This window comes from Bidens hawaiensis, unplaced genomic scaffold (assembly GCF_021521415.1).
Source record: "Bidens hawaiensis isolate Kalapana, Puna unplaced genomic scaffold, B.hawaiensis_p1.1 tig00006534_1, whole genome shotgun sequence".
Classification (NCBI taxonomy): Eukaryota; Viridiplantae; Streptophyta; class Magnoliopsida; order Asterales; family Asteraceae; genus Bidens; species Bidens hawaiensis.
Genome location: NW_027491439.1, coordinates 66361 through 83866, shown reverse-complemented (window position 1 = coordinate 83866; position 17506 = coordinate 66361). Strand labels below are relative to the sequence as shown.

The 17506-nt window shown below is 38.2% G+C and overlaps 1 protein-coding gene and 1 pseudogene across 2 annotated transcripts; one reads left to right on the top strand and one right to left on the bottom strand.

The window, feature by feature from the left end:
* Window positions 1-446: 446 nt before the first annotated feature.
* LOC143632817 (double-stranded RNA-binding protein 6-like) lies at window positions 447-3387 on the bottom strand. The gene is made up of 3 exons (XM_077101237.1): window positions 2980-3387; window positions 1495-1714; window positions 447-1413 (listed from the first exon to the last, which is right to left on the bottom strand). Exons 1-3 carry the CDS (start codon window positions 3223-3225, stop codon window positions 674-676), a joined length of 1206 nt encoding a protein of 401 aa, XP_076957352.1. The 5' UTR covers window positions 3226-3387; the 3' UTR covers window positions 447-673.
* A 10921-nt stretch (window positions 3388-14308) lies between these two features.
* Window positions 14309-17097, top strand: LOC143632745 (putative aquaporin PIP2-5; annotated as a pseudogene). Its single transcript, XR_013153569.1, has 5 exons — window positions 14309-14615; window positions 14877-15171; window positions 15257-15292; window positions 16323-16427; window positions 16913-17097. The product of XR_013153569.1 is annotated as a putative aquaporin PIP2-5 (transcript).
* Window positions 17098-17506: the final 409 nt, after the last annotated feature.

Here is a 17506-nt window from a genome sequence, read left to right as displayed (position 1 = left end):
GTGATCCAAATTCTAAATCATGTCACTAAGCTAACTAAAAAATAACTAGATTCGTGTTTGTGTTAATTAATAACTTAATGTAACTTGGACACGAATCCCCTCTCATTGTTTCACTTTGTGTTGGACCGTTGGCTTCCATGGTGAATGGATCATGATAAATTTTGTTTGCATAAGCCTCGTATTAACTTGACATGAATTGAATTTGTTGGCGAGTTGTTGATCAACTTAAACCATTTCTTGACAGATAGGATATGATAATGATTTTGATTGTGATTGTTTCACTTTTTTATGCCCTTTCCATTTCTAAATATTTCAAGTATCTTTACTTAATCTATACCCCGAGTTCATTTATATTTTATACTTAAAACTTGCGTTGGTTTCTATTTTTGAGTGAATAATAACGTATCTTAAATGCATGAAGTAAAATATAACGGGTGATAATGATATGTACACTCACAAACTACATATATATTCTAATAATAATTCAACAAGTCTCTACATACCATAAACAGAGAGATGGAAACCAAAAGATTGATGGATACAAAATCATTATCATTAAAACAATTTCACCACTGCACTTGTTCATCTTCCCTCATCCTCTTTCCCCGCCATCAACATCGGTCAATACCTACATTAATAGCTTTCTTGATTTTTAATCGTTTCTCGCCTCACATCAAACTTGTAACTCCAACTTATCTTCCAATTTGACTCCCTCTTCCAATGGTGTTGGTGTTGACAAACCGCTGACTGTGCTTGCGCCAGTTACTGGTGGCGGCTTCATAATAGGCTTTGACTCGTGGACGTTATGTCCTTTTTCTTCTATTGGTTGATTAGCAGAGGGCACGAGCTTCACAGGCGGTTTATGGATGGTGGGGGCAGAATAAACTGGCAAGGTTTTTCTTATAGTAACTGGCGGTGCTACACCGCACATGTTTGGCAGCATCCCTGTAAACTGTGGCTGTGGCATACCCATATGTGGAAGAGGAAGCGGTGGAGCAGCATAAACAGGAATGGCATTGCGTATGGTGACTGGCGGTGCCATTCCATGATGAGCCCTGTAATGGCTAAAGGGTATGTACGGTGCAGCACCGACTGCAGGGAACTTGTGGGGTCGGGTGATTGTAACGTTTTCATTTATTGTAGTGGTGGTTTTGAATTGGTTTGAAGGTGTGCTGTTTGGAGGTGTTTTATTGGTTGTTTTAGGGCATATTAATGGAAGTATTTTTGATGTCGTGGATGATGGTGACTGTGCAGTATTCGGCTTTGGATTTGGTGGTGAAAACTGGATTGGAAAGGGTCTATTGGACATTTTAGCCTTTAATCTAAACTTCTGTAACGCGCGAGCCACAATCACATGCTCCTGTTCCTCAAGTATCCCTTTTTGTAACGAAGAACTTTCTGTTTGTTGAGTTACTAAACAGAACAAAAGCCGGTTATTCGTTTTGAATAAATTTCAAGAATCTATAAGCTTTAACGCAATATAATGTAGCTTACAAAGTTTCAAAGACGACCAAGCTGACATGGCTGCATTCTTTTCAGCTTGCTTCTTATTCTTGGCTGGTTCACCTGTAAATGTACAACCAGCTAGTTCCACAGTGCACGTGAAGACAGGCAAATGCCCAAGCCCTGACCGAACAGTTGTATACGTTGGCAAAGACGCCCCTGCTCTTTGAGAAACCTCTTGCAATAAGTTCTTGTACACACCCGTTTCATCCTAAATAAACAAAAATTTACCATATTACTTTCAGGTCACATTATTAAATTAATAGTGATCTATAGTGTATAACAAAGAAAAATCAAAATTTTACGCAAATATTATCATTCAAGTAAAGCAGCATCGACAAGACGACAACTGCAGATATTATCATTCAAGCACGAAATTCGAAAACAGAAGCAATATCTTGCATTCCAATTAACTCCCCATAAGATATGTGAAATCAAAATTACCTTACTTGTTTCTTGATTAAGTTCTCTTTCCTAATTTAATCCTAAAATAAAAGGAAATTCCTTTACTGCACCACTCAGGATCTTATCTTCAATAACCAGATATAGTATTTAGTTGCCTAATAATATCACAATACCCTCATGATAATCCCACAGTTCCCAAATATTGTCCACCTGATGAAACCCTAACTCATTGTTTTTACATCTAAATTCCTAAATCAACAATTATATAACAAGATCTATGCATTAATTAAACTGCAACAGAAACTTAATAAGCAAGAATAAAACCACCTTTTTCTACATATTAAACTTTAGAAACCCTCGAAAACACGAACTGTTTTTATATCTAAATCCCTAAATTAGGTTTACCAATAAAAAAAATACTAAAAATTAAAAAAAACAGCAATTATATAACAAGTTCTCTATATTAATAAAACTGCAACAGAAACTAAATAATCAAGAATTAACACAACTATTTCTATATGTTAAACTTTACAAACCCTAGAAAACACGAACTGTTTTAACATCTAAATCCATAAATTACAAATTAAAATTACTAAAAACTGAAAATAAAAACAACAACAACAACAACAATAATAATAATATAACAACTTCTATACATTAACTAAACTGCATTAGTAAATTAATAGCGATCTATCATGAACAACAAAGAAAAATCAAAGTTGCACATTTCATGCATATATTATCATCCAACGCAGCAACGACAACCGCAGACATTATCAACCAAGCACAAAACAGAAGCAATATCCTGCATTACAGTCTGCGAAATCAAAATTAACTCACTTGTTTCTTGATTAACTTATCTTTCCTAATTTAATCCTAAAATAAAATGAATTAAATTCAATATCCAATCTTCAACGATAACCAGATACCGTATCGCATTCGCTTGCCTATTTCTACATCCAAAATCCCTAAATTACCCTTATGAGATTAAAACAACTTCTATACATTAATTAAACTACAATAGACTTTAACTAATAATCAAACCCTAGAAACCCTATACAACAAACTCACCAATATCCTAGCTGCCAACGAATTGGACGGGCCACGGCTAGCGAGTGCATTCAACGCGACCTCAGCCGCCGAGTGCTCCGCCTGCCGGAGCGTGGTGCAGTAATTAGGACACTCATACGTCTCGCCGTTAAAATTAACGGTGGCTTTGAACCGCGGCGCGTGATCCGGACCTTCTCGGATACTCACATACGACGGCAGGTTAAAGCAACTCCTCTGCGCCAGCTCCTGCAGCTGGTTCTTATACATGATCTCTTGATTTTGATTCAATTGAAAGCAAGGGTTTGTTAATTGGGGTTGAAATGGGTCGGATCGGAGCGGTGATTGGTAATGCCGATCATGGGTTTCGGATCGGAGGTGGACTAGGGTTTTGAATTGGCGTGTAGATACATATATCTGTATGTATACGTGGCTGTTGAGAGAGAGAGAGACTGATTATTATTATTAGAGCCAATAAGAATGAAAGGGTGTTTAATAGTAGTAGTGGTGATATATGGATGGAGAAGGTAATTAATTAAACATCATTTATTTCATTGTTTGTTTTGTTTGGAAGTTTGAATATTAAGGTAGATGGTAAGTAATATAAAGTATCGGGCCATATGTAGTGGGCGTGAGTTTGGGCGATTTTTGGACGCGAAGGGGCTAGAACACCGCCCCCGGGGCGATTTTTGGGCGATAAGGGGCGGGGGCGAGGTTTTCTCGTCGCCTGGAAGAAGGGGGTGGTGGGGCCGGCATGTATGGATGTGTTATATATATATATATATATATATATTATATATTATTATTATTATATTACTAGTTGTAGCCCCTACACCATTACACCCCGAAAACAAATTCTCACCACTTGTTGATTGGGCGCTACACGGCGCAAAACGCCCCAATTTGTAGCCCCTCCACTACGCATAGCCTTAAGGGTTTTTAGACTTTGGAGGTTTAGGTTTTGGAATCTGATTTCGAAAATTCGTTAGTCTGTTGAGATTCGTCTAGACATCGTCTTTCTGGGGTTACCATTACAAGTATCTGTTACTAAGCAAGTCTATGCTTCGTATTTGGTCTTTGCCTCTTTGATCTTTATATACAGCATAACCAGAGTTACAAACATATCGATGTTTTAGACATGCTTTAGACTTCAGATGCCTTGTGCTAATTAGTTTAAACTAGCCCATTTATTTACACCTTGTAAGTTTGTTAATCATTTTGAAGAATTGTAAGCTTATGATGCAAGATTCCATCCATTTACGCTTTTACGGTACGGAATCTCCTAGAACCGCACAAACAGCTTCACCAAGTCACCAAGTGTAAAGAATAAGAACGCTCTACATGGTACCGTATTGACTGTTTGTTAGTCTGTGGAATGTAAGAAATGAGGCGATGTTCGGAGATAAAAGGGCAATAGAGACGAAATTTTGGAAGATATCAAGTCGTTGGGTTTCCTTTGGATCAAAAGTAGATCTTTTAAAGCATTGAATTGGGTTGACTAATGTAAGTTTTTCTTTTAAACTGGTTTGTGTTTGTTTTTGGCCCTGCCATCTTGCTAGGTTTGCATTTAAAGTAATTTGCAATTAAAAAATCAAAACAAAACCTCATACTCTTGTGTTCTCGTTCCTTAATATTCTTTTCCGTTTAGAGGTTTTAGATATTTTGTTAATTTTTACAATGGCTAAAGAAAGTTCAAACAAAACTGGATAAATATTCTTCCTTTTTGGCTAATAAGTCGATCTTTTGAGTTATTAGTTGAGGCCGGAGCAATGTTGAAAGTTTCTTTCATAAGTTATAACCGATTATTTGTTTTAAGGATTATTTGAGAATGTCACGTAGCTTAAAAGCTTTTTCTTGCGATTCAAGTGGTGTTCTTCGAATAAATTTAGCATTCCTATGTGATATCATCTATTGTTATTCCCTTTAATGTATGTGTTAAATCATATATCGCATTTGTGCTTTCGTTTTATTTCAACTTGTATTTGAACATTGTGATTTCTTCTTTAGGGTTTAGATATACACGAAGGAATTAAGATTACCTTGTTGATTGAACTGTTTTGGCACCTTGGTGAAGATCATTAAGCTTTTTATAAAAGTGTAATGACTTGATGTTTTAAATTCGAAAAAAAACATGTAAAATTAAAGGTAAAGTAAAACCTAGTTTGTGCTCTAGTATATAAAAAAATGAATTATGATTTGGATGCAAATTTATGGGTTACTCAAAGAAAATAAAAAGTAAAGTAAAACCTTAACTTTTTAAAAGATAATCATCTAATTTTATAAAGAAAGGTTCTCTGACAGAAAATAGGTAATTTTGAAGTCAAAGTTTTTTAAAACTCCTATTTATAAACATCATCAATACATTTATTTTTGCCGATTGTAAAACATAAAGAATATTAATATGATATTTAACTATTGTATTATTTTCTACTATAAATGGAGGTGTATAAAGTATGGCAGACCCATGAAATTCAATGTTCTAAGTTAAAATAGATAATTATCAAACCACATAGTCAAGATCTAACAAGATTTGTAGTCTCTTATGTATGATTGAGATACACTCATAGATTTAGAGTAGAATTATCTAAATTTAATAAATTATTATACGTTAACTGTTCATAACTATATAAACATAGAGTATTTCTATTTTATTTATCTTTAAACTTTTTAAATTAATATTAAAGAAAAGGATCAAATTACAATAGAGAGGTAGATAAGCGGGCAACAAGCTGCACCGTCATCCCTTTTTGAATGACAAACTCGATCCTACTGAAAACAAAGTTATAGTTTTTTGGCGTCGATAAGTTACTGTGCACGACCCGTTGAACTCTTTTAAGAAAACGTAATAGCTTCGGGGGCAAGGGACCCAAATGTATCAAAAGCAAAAGGGATGAATACGTGTTGATTCTCGACGCATTCTTTCTCATGCTTAGCAATTTTTTCCTGATTCCGCCTTCAACACAGCCCGCCTAATAACAAACCCGGTATCCCTAAGCCCAACAAGAGGGATACTCTCGTAAGGTCAATACAAGTGTGCTCCCCCCCCTTGCCCATACAAATACAAGAACATCTGCTGGCCGAAGAGTATGCCATCTTCTTGTCTTCTTGTATAAAGAACTAGTAAATGATGTTTGCGTTGCGTAACAGGTTTCACGTTATGATAAGACTGTTTTATAGTCTAGACGTATAAGATCGGTAACACAATAAAGTTTAGTTGATCTTTCACTGGCTTTGGACAAACCATGGACATTGATTATCTCAGTAATTCCAAACAATAACAGCTACACAAAGCATAAGCATTTTAACATCATTTGTTACATCATGTTTTGTTACAAAGCAGATAAAAGTTTTAAAAATGCTTACGAAACACCCAAAAGCAAAATCATGTATTCCATCAACTAATCTTTATCCTTCGCCCTTGCTTTAACCACCATTTACCTCAGTCCCAGTCCAACTAGAGGTGGGATGAGTATACCCATCAGTCTTGAGTCTTGACCAATGGGGTCTTAAAACTTCAATAAAATCCCTGTTAAAGGTAAAATATACATACATAACTTCACATTTTCATAGTAACAAAAGAAATAACACTAAATGTCTTTAATCAAAGCCAACTACTGTGATGTATTGATGTCTTCTTATTAATTTGATTTAATACGTATTTAATATACAGTCTAAAAGGCAAAATCAAACTCTTCCCAATGAAATGTCTTTTTCTATGACTATTAAAATGAAAACATTTTTACAAATTTCGATTAAATCTAGGAAGTCAATCTTAAGTAGTTCACGACCTAATGATTCCGTTTACATTCTAAATGTGACGTTCAAATACTTGATTGCGGGTAATTTTCTCTTACTCACTAACCCTGTATTTGTGTTACCACATCACTCTTGTTTTTTTAAGAATTGTGTTGGGTTTTATAAGTGTATAAATTATACTAAAAAATATATTGAAAAATAATTTAAGATGTAACTTTAAACTGTTAAATTTAAACATAAGACAGACATGTAACAAGTCACGCCGTTATTAAGTTTTGAACTACAAAACATAATCTTTTAAAAAATAAAAAGTAGTGATTATTTAAGATATTTAAATATGTATAGAAAATGACAATGAAAGTAAAATCGTAATAAATTCCGGTCTTTGTTAAAGAATTAAATATGTCAATATAGGTGATCCGCATTACTAAGAATTAATGGAGTTTTTGACTTTGTAAAGAAGCGTGGAAGTTTCAAGCTCTTGTTTTGAAGACAAATTAAATATAATAAAACCTATAGATCAATAGAGTTGGTACCAGGTAGTAGGCTAATAGGCCAATACGTTAGATGCAGGCCCAAGCTTAAGCTCATTTAATCATGTTCTAATTTCTAAGGCCCGTTAAGGATTTGTACTATTGAAATTAATTTCATCGACTTTCTTAAATTACTGTTGACAGTTTGACACAATAACACCTAAATTATCGACCTAAAATAAGTGCAAGTTAGAGTCAATACCATGAAGTATTATTTTGAAACTAGCTAAATGCCCGCACGATGCGGCGAGGTGTGCACTCAACTCGACATCGAATGCATATTCATTGTCAATGCACAAGCCACCTAATGATAGTGCGCACGTAGACCGAAATTTGGCGCGTAGCTCGTGCAAGGCATGTTGCGTGTAACTAAAGAATTAACATGCGTAACCGGACCGGAAAGCACATTACCGAAATTAAAAATGCTTAACCAACACCAGGTGTGTAATTCATGCCAATTACCGGTGCGGGGCGCTGGGTTGAGCGCTTACCAAAATTGGACTATGTGCTTTACGTGGTGCTGGACACACGTTTATCGGTCTCGGTACATGTAAACAACATCTGCGTAACCATACAATAATTTCAAATAAATCATTTTTAAACAACTTGTTTTGGCCCGAAACCGTTCTGACTCGACAGCATTCTGACCTGGCCCCTTACTACTCGAACTTTTACCGACCCAAACCTTATTAACCCTTTCTGCATCGACTCGTTCCGACTCATATCCAGTTTTATAAATAGCACGGGCTCGCCGACTCGATATGTTGTCGGTTCTAAATGTTAATCACGTAACATGTTGATTTTTAAAAAATGAAAAAACTATAGCAATATCATACTCAAATTAAAGAGAACAAAATGCTCATTTTTATGGTTTAAGTATTTTGAAAAAATAATAACGTGTGAAAAAATTATGACCGTTAAAAAGTCGTGAGGTAGTTGGTTTTGAATTAAGGGGTATTTGTGTAACTATTTTTAAAATTTACAAAAAAGGAGTGAAGCTAAGGACCAAAGTTGTAAATGTATTTGGAAATATGAGTTTACGTAATATTTCTCTTCTCAGATACTTGTGTGAGTAAAGACTTAATTGCCCATAGTAACCATATTTTAGATGCAATATATGTTGTACATAAGGCAATGAGTTTGATACCTCTTAAAATTTAAGAGGTTCCTAACTCATGCTTTATATATAGTATAGATAGTGCAATATCTCCACGATTGAGCAAGCTATATTTAATCGAATTATAATCAAATTTGAAGCGGAATAATAATCAAATTTGAAGCGGATATTGCAGGCAAGATGACAACATGGATGATAGAGGGTACTCCTATACTAGCCATGGTTGGTTGTGCTTCAATCTCGAGATGATGAGCAGGCCCGACTTTAAGAAAGCAAAAAAAAATGGGCCGAAGACGAATTTTTTTTTTGGGCCTAAAGTAAAAAAAGTTTTTGTTAGGTTTAAACAAATTAATTTTTATACGGGTTACTTGGTTATAATTTGGGTTGTGTAAAAAACTTTTGTTTAAAAATAGTATTAAACATGTGTCAAATGAGATTAGAACTCACAACCTTTTGGTTGGGAGTAATACCATTTGCCACTAGACCAAATTATTGGTTATGTAATTGAGTTTAAACATTAAATACACATATAGTATTTAATAAAAAAACAATAATTAAAAAAAATAAAAAAAATTCGGGCCTATCGGGTGTTGGGCCTATGGCGGTCGACCATCTTGCCATGGCCCAAGGCCGGCCCTGATGATGAGGAATGGCTCAACTTGATCACCAGATCATCTTATTTATTTATTTAGTTTTTGTTTTCGTTCATAAAAGTAAGAAGTATGAATTTATCATCTTCTATGTTCGACTGTTCGTAGTTAAATATTGTGTACCAAATATAGTATTCTCATTGTAGGTTCCTAGCCGGATCTATACGGAAATATCTCGTTCTACGTAGGTGCGGAATCCCTACGTAAGACGATACGAGCGTAGAAGCGATATACGTTAAACACAAGTAAACACACGTTACAATACGCAAAAGACACGTTATATTGCAACTAATAACACGTGATATCTCAATCACCAATTACACGTCCTTAATCGTTATCCAAATACAAGTCGTAGCCTAACTTAAATACACTTCGACAACTTCGCCTAACAGACCAGGCGAAGTTGTCAATAACTTCGCTTAAACCACAAGTTCGCTTATAATGGGCGAACTTGTGAAACAACTTAACTAACACATAACAAAACCAACTAACACGATTACAGACACTAGATACTGAACTACTGACATCATGCACCAACAGACTCCCCCTTGGCAGTAGCTTCATATCTCTATCTTCAATCATGTGCCTTGTAATCCCAAAACTCTCGTATCTCCCGTCTTCAAGCATGAACGCCTTCTCGTACACAAACTGAAACTACTCTTTGACATTTCTTGGCTTCTTCTTTCCAAGCAAGAATGTAAAATATCTTTCTCTCGTTCAGCACCTGCAAGTCTGCTTGAGACAAATTCACTAAGTGCATAGGATCATACACTCTCAGCAACTCTTGTTCATCTTCATCCTCCATCACTGCTTCAGCTGTTTCACTATCAACATACCACCATTTCAGATCCTTTAGCACATCCTTGGGCATTTGTTTCATCGGCACTTCTTTTATGCACCGGATCGGCTTATACTTCATTATCATCCAAGGCTTGCCATCAGCTCTCATTCCTCTATCTTTATCTTCAACGAGCTTTCCTTTCTGCGGTTTCAACAGCTCGAACTTTTTCTCCTTTATGCTTTCTTTCCAGACTATCTTTCCAATAATCCTAGCCATATTATCATCACTTCTGTTTATCAACCCCAACTTGGCTAAGTCCTTCACCTCACACTCCGGCAAAGTATTCAACGACCTCAACAATCTCTTGAAATACTGAACCCCGTCATAACGCTTAATCACAAAGAGCCTCAACTGCTCATCATATAACCAGCAAATAATCCCCCTTTTCGATTCAGTATACCCTTTGATGTTGTAACTTTTCTTGAACATAGTAGGGACCTCCGGTTTCTTAGTCTTTACGAACCACTGAGCGTAGCCTTCTTTCCATCTTGGCTGCTCTTCCCATTCAGTCTCATTACATTCCGTATCTTGACCCAAATCTGACTTTTCAACTGCCGGAATTTCATGCTCAATATTATCCTCTACAATCTCTCCCTCTTCGACTTCATTGTCAATCACAATCTCAGCCCCTATCTTCTCGATCTCTTCCAACGGTAACACATCATCATCACCTACAACATCATCATCCAACACCTCCTCAGCATCCACTACCACCACGTCATCACCCCCTGATCTGCCAGTTGCACCAGTTGACTCCCCCTGAGTTGTGGAAGTCCCAAGAGCTTGTTCAGTTCTTGGCAACTCTCCACCTGCATCTTTCGATGCATTGGGATCATCGTCTCGATCGTTTCTCTTCTTCGTCCTCAGTTCGTCACCCTTACAGCTCGTTTCCCCCTGAGATGCCAAGAACTGTTTCAAGGCATCAAAAATTTTACCATGCTCAATCAGGAGGGACGACTGAATCTGATTTTCTGCAACGAGGCGCTGAATAGCGTGAGTCTGGATCAGATTTACTCTTGACTGTTCTGCCACGACCCTTTCAAGAGCTGCTATTCTTTCCGAGTCGGATAATGTTGCATCAAAATCAAACCTCATATGTGAAATGTCTTGAGCGTAGAGGAGGGATTCCCAAGGTAACCGGAATAACAGAGATAGGCGAAAACGTAACCGCAGGTGGTATCGTAATAGATAATCCCGCGGTGGCAACAACCGTTGACTCAACAAATCTTGCAACGACCTCCGATGGAGTAAGAGTTGGAGGTGGCAAGGACACAATCTCTGGAGCCGAGAGTTGGAACGTAGTGGGTGGTATGCCGAAGGAAGATGAGGTAGTCAACACGGGAACACCCAAGGTGATCGGCCCTGTAACTGTCAATGATGTAGGGACCATAGTCATACCAGACAGTGCGGGTGGAGAAAAATGAACCACCCTCGAGCTCTCACCAGCTCCCGATCCTTCACCCGTTCTCGCCCGACGAACCAACCGATGCAAATCCTCCTCAAAATCTGATTCACTATCATCTGTGTCTCTCTTTCTCTTCCCATGAATTCTTTCTTGAGTAATCAGAATCTGTCTTGCTTCAGCCACATCATCGTTTGAGGAGTCAGAATCAGTTCTTTCAGACACAACCACAGTCGTATCTACCATCGACACATCCACACTCGTAATCTGTGTAGACGAGACATGTACCTCTTCCTCTGGATCAACACGTTCCATATCGAAAAATCCTTGGCCGCCAAAAGCAGCTTCAAGGTCGACATGTTCCTCCGGTGCCACAACAGGAGCAGCAGGAAGAGATTGCTGTACCACAGGTGGTGGTTGAGGCGCTCCAGCCTGTTGCGGTGCCGGATCCCGAAACTCGTCCCCACGAGCTGCAACATACTCTGGGTTGATCAAGTACCCAAATAACGGAGTATGTCGAGGACGGAGCTCTGGTTTACTTCTGGCACTTGACGATCTACATTGGGCGAAGATCCTGTTTCTGACACTCTCCACATATCGAATCGGACGGCGCTGAGGTAACGTGGGAGCCACGTGATTCAAGATCATTTGTAGGAATCTTCGATACATCAAGAATCTCTCACGCGCCACCGCTCGTCTTTGACGATCTATCTCATAGAACACCATCTGACTGAAGATATAACGCTTGTTGTAAGTCAGTGCTGTCATCGCCGACTGCATCGTCGCACCCATTCCATCCGTACCGGCCTTTCTACCCGACATGCACACGATCATCACGTGCATGAGAAAGCGCCATTGATCTAACAAAAACCCCTTGCGTCTCTGAGTATCCCCCAATGGACCAGAATAGCCCATTCTTAAAAAGGCACCATCTCTGAATGGAGCCACGAAGTCTGTAGGATCATCTCTAGTTTCATCCCCAAACTGCAAAGCAACCCTTATCTGCTCAGAAGAGAACTGCACTTCCTGATTGTTAACCGTTGCACGCATAACTGGGGGCTCAACTCTGCAATCATATTCAACTGTCTGCCAGAAATCTTCTATGTTTGGTAAAGAGATGGGCAGTGTTGTAGTAATAGCATGGAATATACGCGAGCGAATAAGAAACGTGATGATCTCGCGAAAATCATCAACACCGCTCGCATCCGGGTCCAACGTAATGTACATATTATGCCCCGGGAAAAACTGACGATTGTTATCACCTCCATCGTCACCACCAGCACCACCGGCTCCTGCAACAGCTGCCATATCTGCACCACAAACGGTCTAAGTTAGAGAATCGTCAAAGCGGATCACAACTTCGCCTGTTACCATGAGCGAAGTTATGATTGATTCTGTGTAGGCGAAGTTAGGGAAAGGGCGAAGTTGTGAATAACTTCGCCTTTACTTACAACTTCGCCTTATCACAGTTAATATAATTTTAAATGAAATAATTAAACAGGCGAAGTTAGGTATAAGGCGAAGTTAAGAACAACTTCGCCTAAACATAACTTCGCCATTGAAAAACTTCGCACCAGATTAATTAAAAGTTAAAGTAACAGGCGAAGTTATGGTTTAGGCGAAGTTGTGCCTTAGGCGAAGTTGAGAACAACTTCGCCTAAACCATAACTTCGCCTGAACTGAAACGGCAAAGGTTTAGACGGCAAACAATGGTGAATTTGGTGAATTTGTTGATTGTGGACGATACAGACATGACATTAAAGCGATCTAGACGATCACATTAGTTACGAACACGTTAAAATAAGTATGAAAATTGGGTGTTCAAAAGTTTGTAAGAACAAGATCTCGTATCGGACCGAAACGGCATCTTATTAACTTGATTGACAATGGTTATACATTAACCCGACCCAACACACCTTTAATACGGATCGAAATTGAGAAAAGATAACAAGGTTTGAATCGAGTATAACAAGTTCGCCGATGGTTAATACACAACTTCGCTGGATTTTGAAAATAATAAAGAGTTTGACTAGAAAAATTCTTTATATAGGGTCAAAGTTACACAGGCGAAGTTGGGGCTAACTTCGCTTACCCCTTAACTTCGCCTGTTAACAAATTCGCCTAAGTATAACAACTTCGCTTGATATAAATCCATAAAAATAGGACGCTACACAACAAACCCTTATAATTAGGACGTTATGCCATTAACTTTTAAAGCTTCCTTTAAAGAGTAAAATGTTACGATCAAATAACAAGTAACCAGGTATAAAACCATAAAACGACATAAGTAAAATAAAATTTAGAAATAAAAACACGTGATCAAATTTCAGTCTTGACAGGGACTTACATGTTTTAGAAAAGATCCGAACAGGAATCATACTAATTAAATGACTGTCACATAGATCCATGTTCAACTGTATTATGACCTAAAGAAACAGGTTGTAAGCAGGTAAACAACTTAGTATGGTTTTCATCGCTTCTGTGATACGGGCTAGGTTCAATTAAGCTCAAAATATAAATGGACACCACATCAGAGATTGTGATGCCTCCTATCTATTCTCAAAGCGTATTTGGCTTTCCCCAAGTCACCCCGAGTTGACCTCGACCCGTAGTGTCTGATTAAGCTGTAAATACATCTTGATCTTTTAGAGTCTTCGTCTCATTCTCGTTCTTGCCTCTTGATTGATAAGTATTACATAATAGACTTCAAAAGGATTAATAATAATTTTTTTTTAATGATTTACATAGCCTCAAACAGTAGACTACTGCAAGTCCCGAATCTGGATCACTGCAGTTTCTTGTGACACTATCTTCTCGCGAATCAGAACACTCACGGGCTCGTGTATGACTGGGTAATCACTTTTCTGCCTATCATTCGGAAAGATATATATGGAGACATACACAACTCTTAATGAGTTGTCCCTTTAAATCGAGAAGATTTAGTTAGTATCACTTCTACTTTTACGCACCATAAAAAGCTACCATAACATACAATGACTGTTCTAGAGTCTTTTAGGCCTAATCTACTCTGGGTCACCTAGTGTTTCTTCAATAGCAAATATGACTAAAGATGTGGCTGAACAAGGTTCATTCTCCGCTAAGGACTACCACGACCCGCCTCCGGCTCCGTTTATCGACCCGGAGGAGTTGACCAAGTGGTCTTTCTATAGGGCCTTGATCGCGGAGTTCATTGCCACACTTCTTTTTCTTTATATTACGGTATTGACGGTTATCGGCTACAAGAGCTCGACTGACCCCAACTTGAAGTTGGACCAGTGTGGTGGCGTTGGTATTCTTGGGATTGCGTGGGCCTTCGGTGGCATGATCTTTGTTCTCGTTTATTGCACCGCGGGTATCTCTGGTAAGTTTTATAAAATTACCTAAATATACAATTATTTGATGACAGTAAAAAGACCTTTTAACCTAGTGACAACACTATTTCTTATTATTTTTTTTAATGGTCAAAAGGTCTTTTGACATACTAGGTAATTATTTACCTAAAGTACGCATTTGGTGAAATTTAGGAGTGTGTGGTCATCTACAAATATAATGTTGTACTTTTTTTTTTTACTTTTTTACCGTTGTTAAATACTAAATACTAAAAATTTGTGTGAATGTCTAGGTGGTCACATTAACCCCGCGGTGACATTCGGTTTATTCCTGGCTCGTAAAGCGTCGTTGATCCGAGCTGTCATGTACATGGTGGCTCAATGTCTCGGCGCCATCAGTGGCGTGGGCTTGGTCAAGGCTTTCAACAAAAGCCTCTACAATAGGTACGGCGGGGGGCCAACGAGCTCGCGGACGGCTACAACAAAGGCACGGGTCTTAGTGCTGAAATCATCGGCACATTTGTTCTCGTTTACACCGTGTTCTCGGCCACCGACCCGAAAAGAAGTGCCCGAGACTCCCATGTTCCCGTACGAACATTAACCACTTATAACTATTATTAGTTTTTATTATTATTAAATTCTGAAAGTTTCAAATAATATTATTTGTGTGTAGGTTTTGGCACCTCTTCCAATTGGGTTTGCCGTGTTCATGGTTGAAGAAACACTAAGTGACCCGGTGCAGATTACAGATAATCCGGGGGTTAAGTAATGTTTCCCACGAGAATGAGGTCCAACAGAGACGGTTGTTCTTCAGGGGACCTGCAAAACAAACACCGTAAGCTCGTCACTGAGAAGGGGGGGGTTCCTCCTTGTGACCACCCTCCGTCGTGAGAATCAGACTAGATTGCTCTGAATATAAGTGTATATTAAGAGATTGCTAGATAACAGGATAGCAGATGATCTTACCATTCCAAGATGTTGGAGTATTTATAGCCGAAGGTAGGTTTCCTAGAAGGTACAGCCGGCTGAATAGTATTCCTGTTCTACCAACAGTGGACTATGCACAGGCCATACTGGTTGGTGGGTAGGTTACGGCCAACAGTAACAAAGTCGGCTGCACTATTCCACCAACTGTAGATTATGCACGTCCCACCTACTGTGGATTGTAAGCAGGCCATACTGGTTGGTGAATAGGTTACGGCCAACAGTAACACTATTCCACCAACTGTAGGCTGCGCATGCCCCACAGTAAGGGTTGGTGAGTAGGCAGCGGCTAATAGTGACAAACAGTACTAGAGGGTGCTCCTCCTCGTACTGTTGTCGGTGAGCTGTCACCCTGTGATTGGCTCATGGGCTGTTCTGGTCAGATTGTCTGTCCTATCCATACCTTGGTAGGTATAGTACAAAAGATCTTTCAGAATCATACGGACTGGCTCATTTTGGCGGGATTGTTCCCGCCTTGCTCATTCCTTCATGTGACTACTGAAGTAGCTATTGTCTTGTGCGTGTAGCCCTGCTGTCTGCGGGTAGCCTTCCCTGATGGCTTGTATCCGCAACTGCGGGAACAGGCGGGGTACTTCACCATTGGGAGGCTTTCCCTGCGTGTACAGCTTGCGTACTGCGCGTAAGGTTCTCTGAGCATGGTGGGTCCTGCGGGAGCAGATGGCCTTTGCGCAGACGTCCCTGTTCAAGGTGAGTCTTGCGGGACCAACTGGGCTCTGCTGGGACCTACCTCTTCAATGGTGCACCTTGCCACTATTCCGATCACTGGAACCGGTATTAACCCGGCTAGGAGTCTTGGAGCCGCGGTTATTTATAACAAGGATAAGGCGTGGGATGATCAGGTATATTATTATATATATACTTCATTTAATTATTTATGTACTGTTTTCTAAACATATAGAGAATCGTTTAGTTTATATTACACTATTTTGTACGGTGCGAGCTAATAAAGATTGGTTTATTAAGCCGGACTTAAACAACCTTATACCCGAGCTTCACATATTGAGTTTGAGCTGGGTTACCAACCTAAACAAGCTTTTTATTAATATAATTTATATTTAATATATTTATATAATAACTATTTTTTATATATAAACATATGAAATCTATGTAATATTTTTTGTATAAATTATAGTTATAAAAATATGTATAAATATATAAATGATTAATAAATAATAAACGAGTAACTCAAGCTTAACGCTTTTAAAATTAAAATAAACCGAGCTTGAACTAGACTAGTTGAAAAGTGTGTTGATATAGAGTTACTATTCAGTAATAATAAGTTGTGTATTATTATTAAACAGTGTTTTATTTTGGTTTTTGGCAGTGGATCTTTTGGGTGGGACCATTCGTCGGAGCTGCCATTGCAGCCTTTTACCACCAATTCATATTGAGGGCAGGTGCAGTCAAAGCTCTTGGATCATTCAGAAGCAGCTCCCACGTTTGAGATTTATCAATTATTATTAATTGTTGTATTTTGTTTCAACCCCAAATATCTGAAAAATGAAATAATATTATTAATATTTATGTTTATTTAAGTTTATTCATGAGAAGAAACAAATTTGCCTTTCATATATTGCATCACATTACAGTGTAAGTGTATAACACGACTAACAAATGTTCAAAAGTAACAATGGAATGGAATCTTATGAAATAATCATTTTATGACACAAAAATCTTGAAAAGCAACTTTAACTACAACTCACTCATGACTTCTTGATTTTGAAGGCAAGTAAAGCTAAACCCCACCCACGAGGACACTACCATTACCACAATTCAACTCCACTCATAATTGTACTTCTTTCATACGTTTGGAACTAGCTGAAATAATATATCAACCGTTAATACTGATTTTGATATTAGAGGCCTAACAAACCCGTCATTATGAAAAAAACCTCTTGAGTCTAGTATGGAAAAAACC

What these genes read in the sequence shown, in the direction of transcription:
- LOC143632817 (XM_077101237.1), bottom strand. Translation starts at nt 3,225, where the DNA reads ATGTATAAGAACCAGCTGCAGGAGCTGGCGCAGAGGAGTTGCTTTAAC. An exon ending in CGTTGGCAGCTAGGATATTG is followed by an intron (nt 1,715 to 2,979) that starts GTGAGTTTGTTG and finishes TTGTTTATTTAG; the next exon opens with GATGAAACGGGTGTGTACAA. An exon ending in TTGGTCGTCTTTGAAACTTT is followed by an intron (nt 1,414 to 1,494) that starts GTAAGCTACATT and finishes TGTTCTGTTTAG; the next exon opens with TAACTCAACAAACAGAAAGT.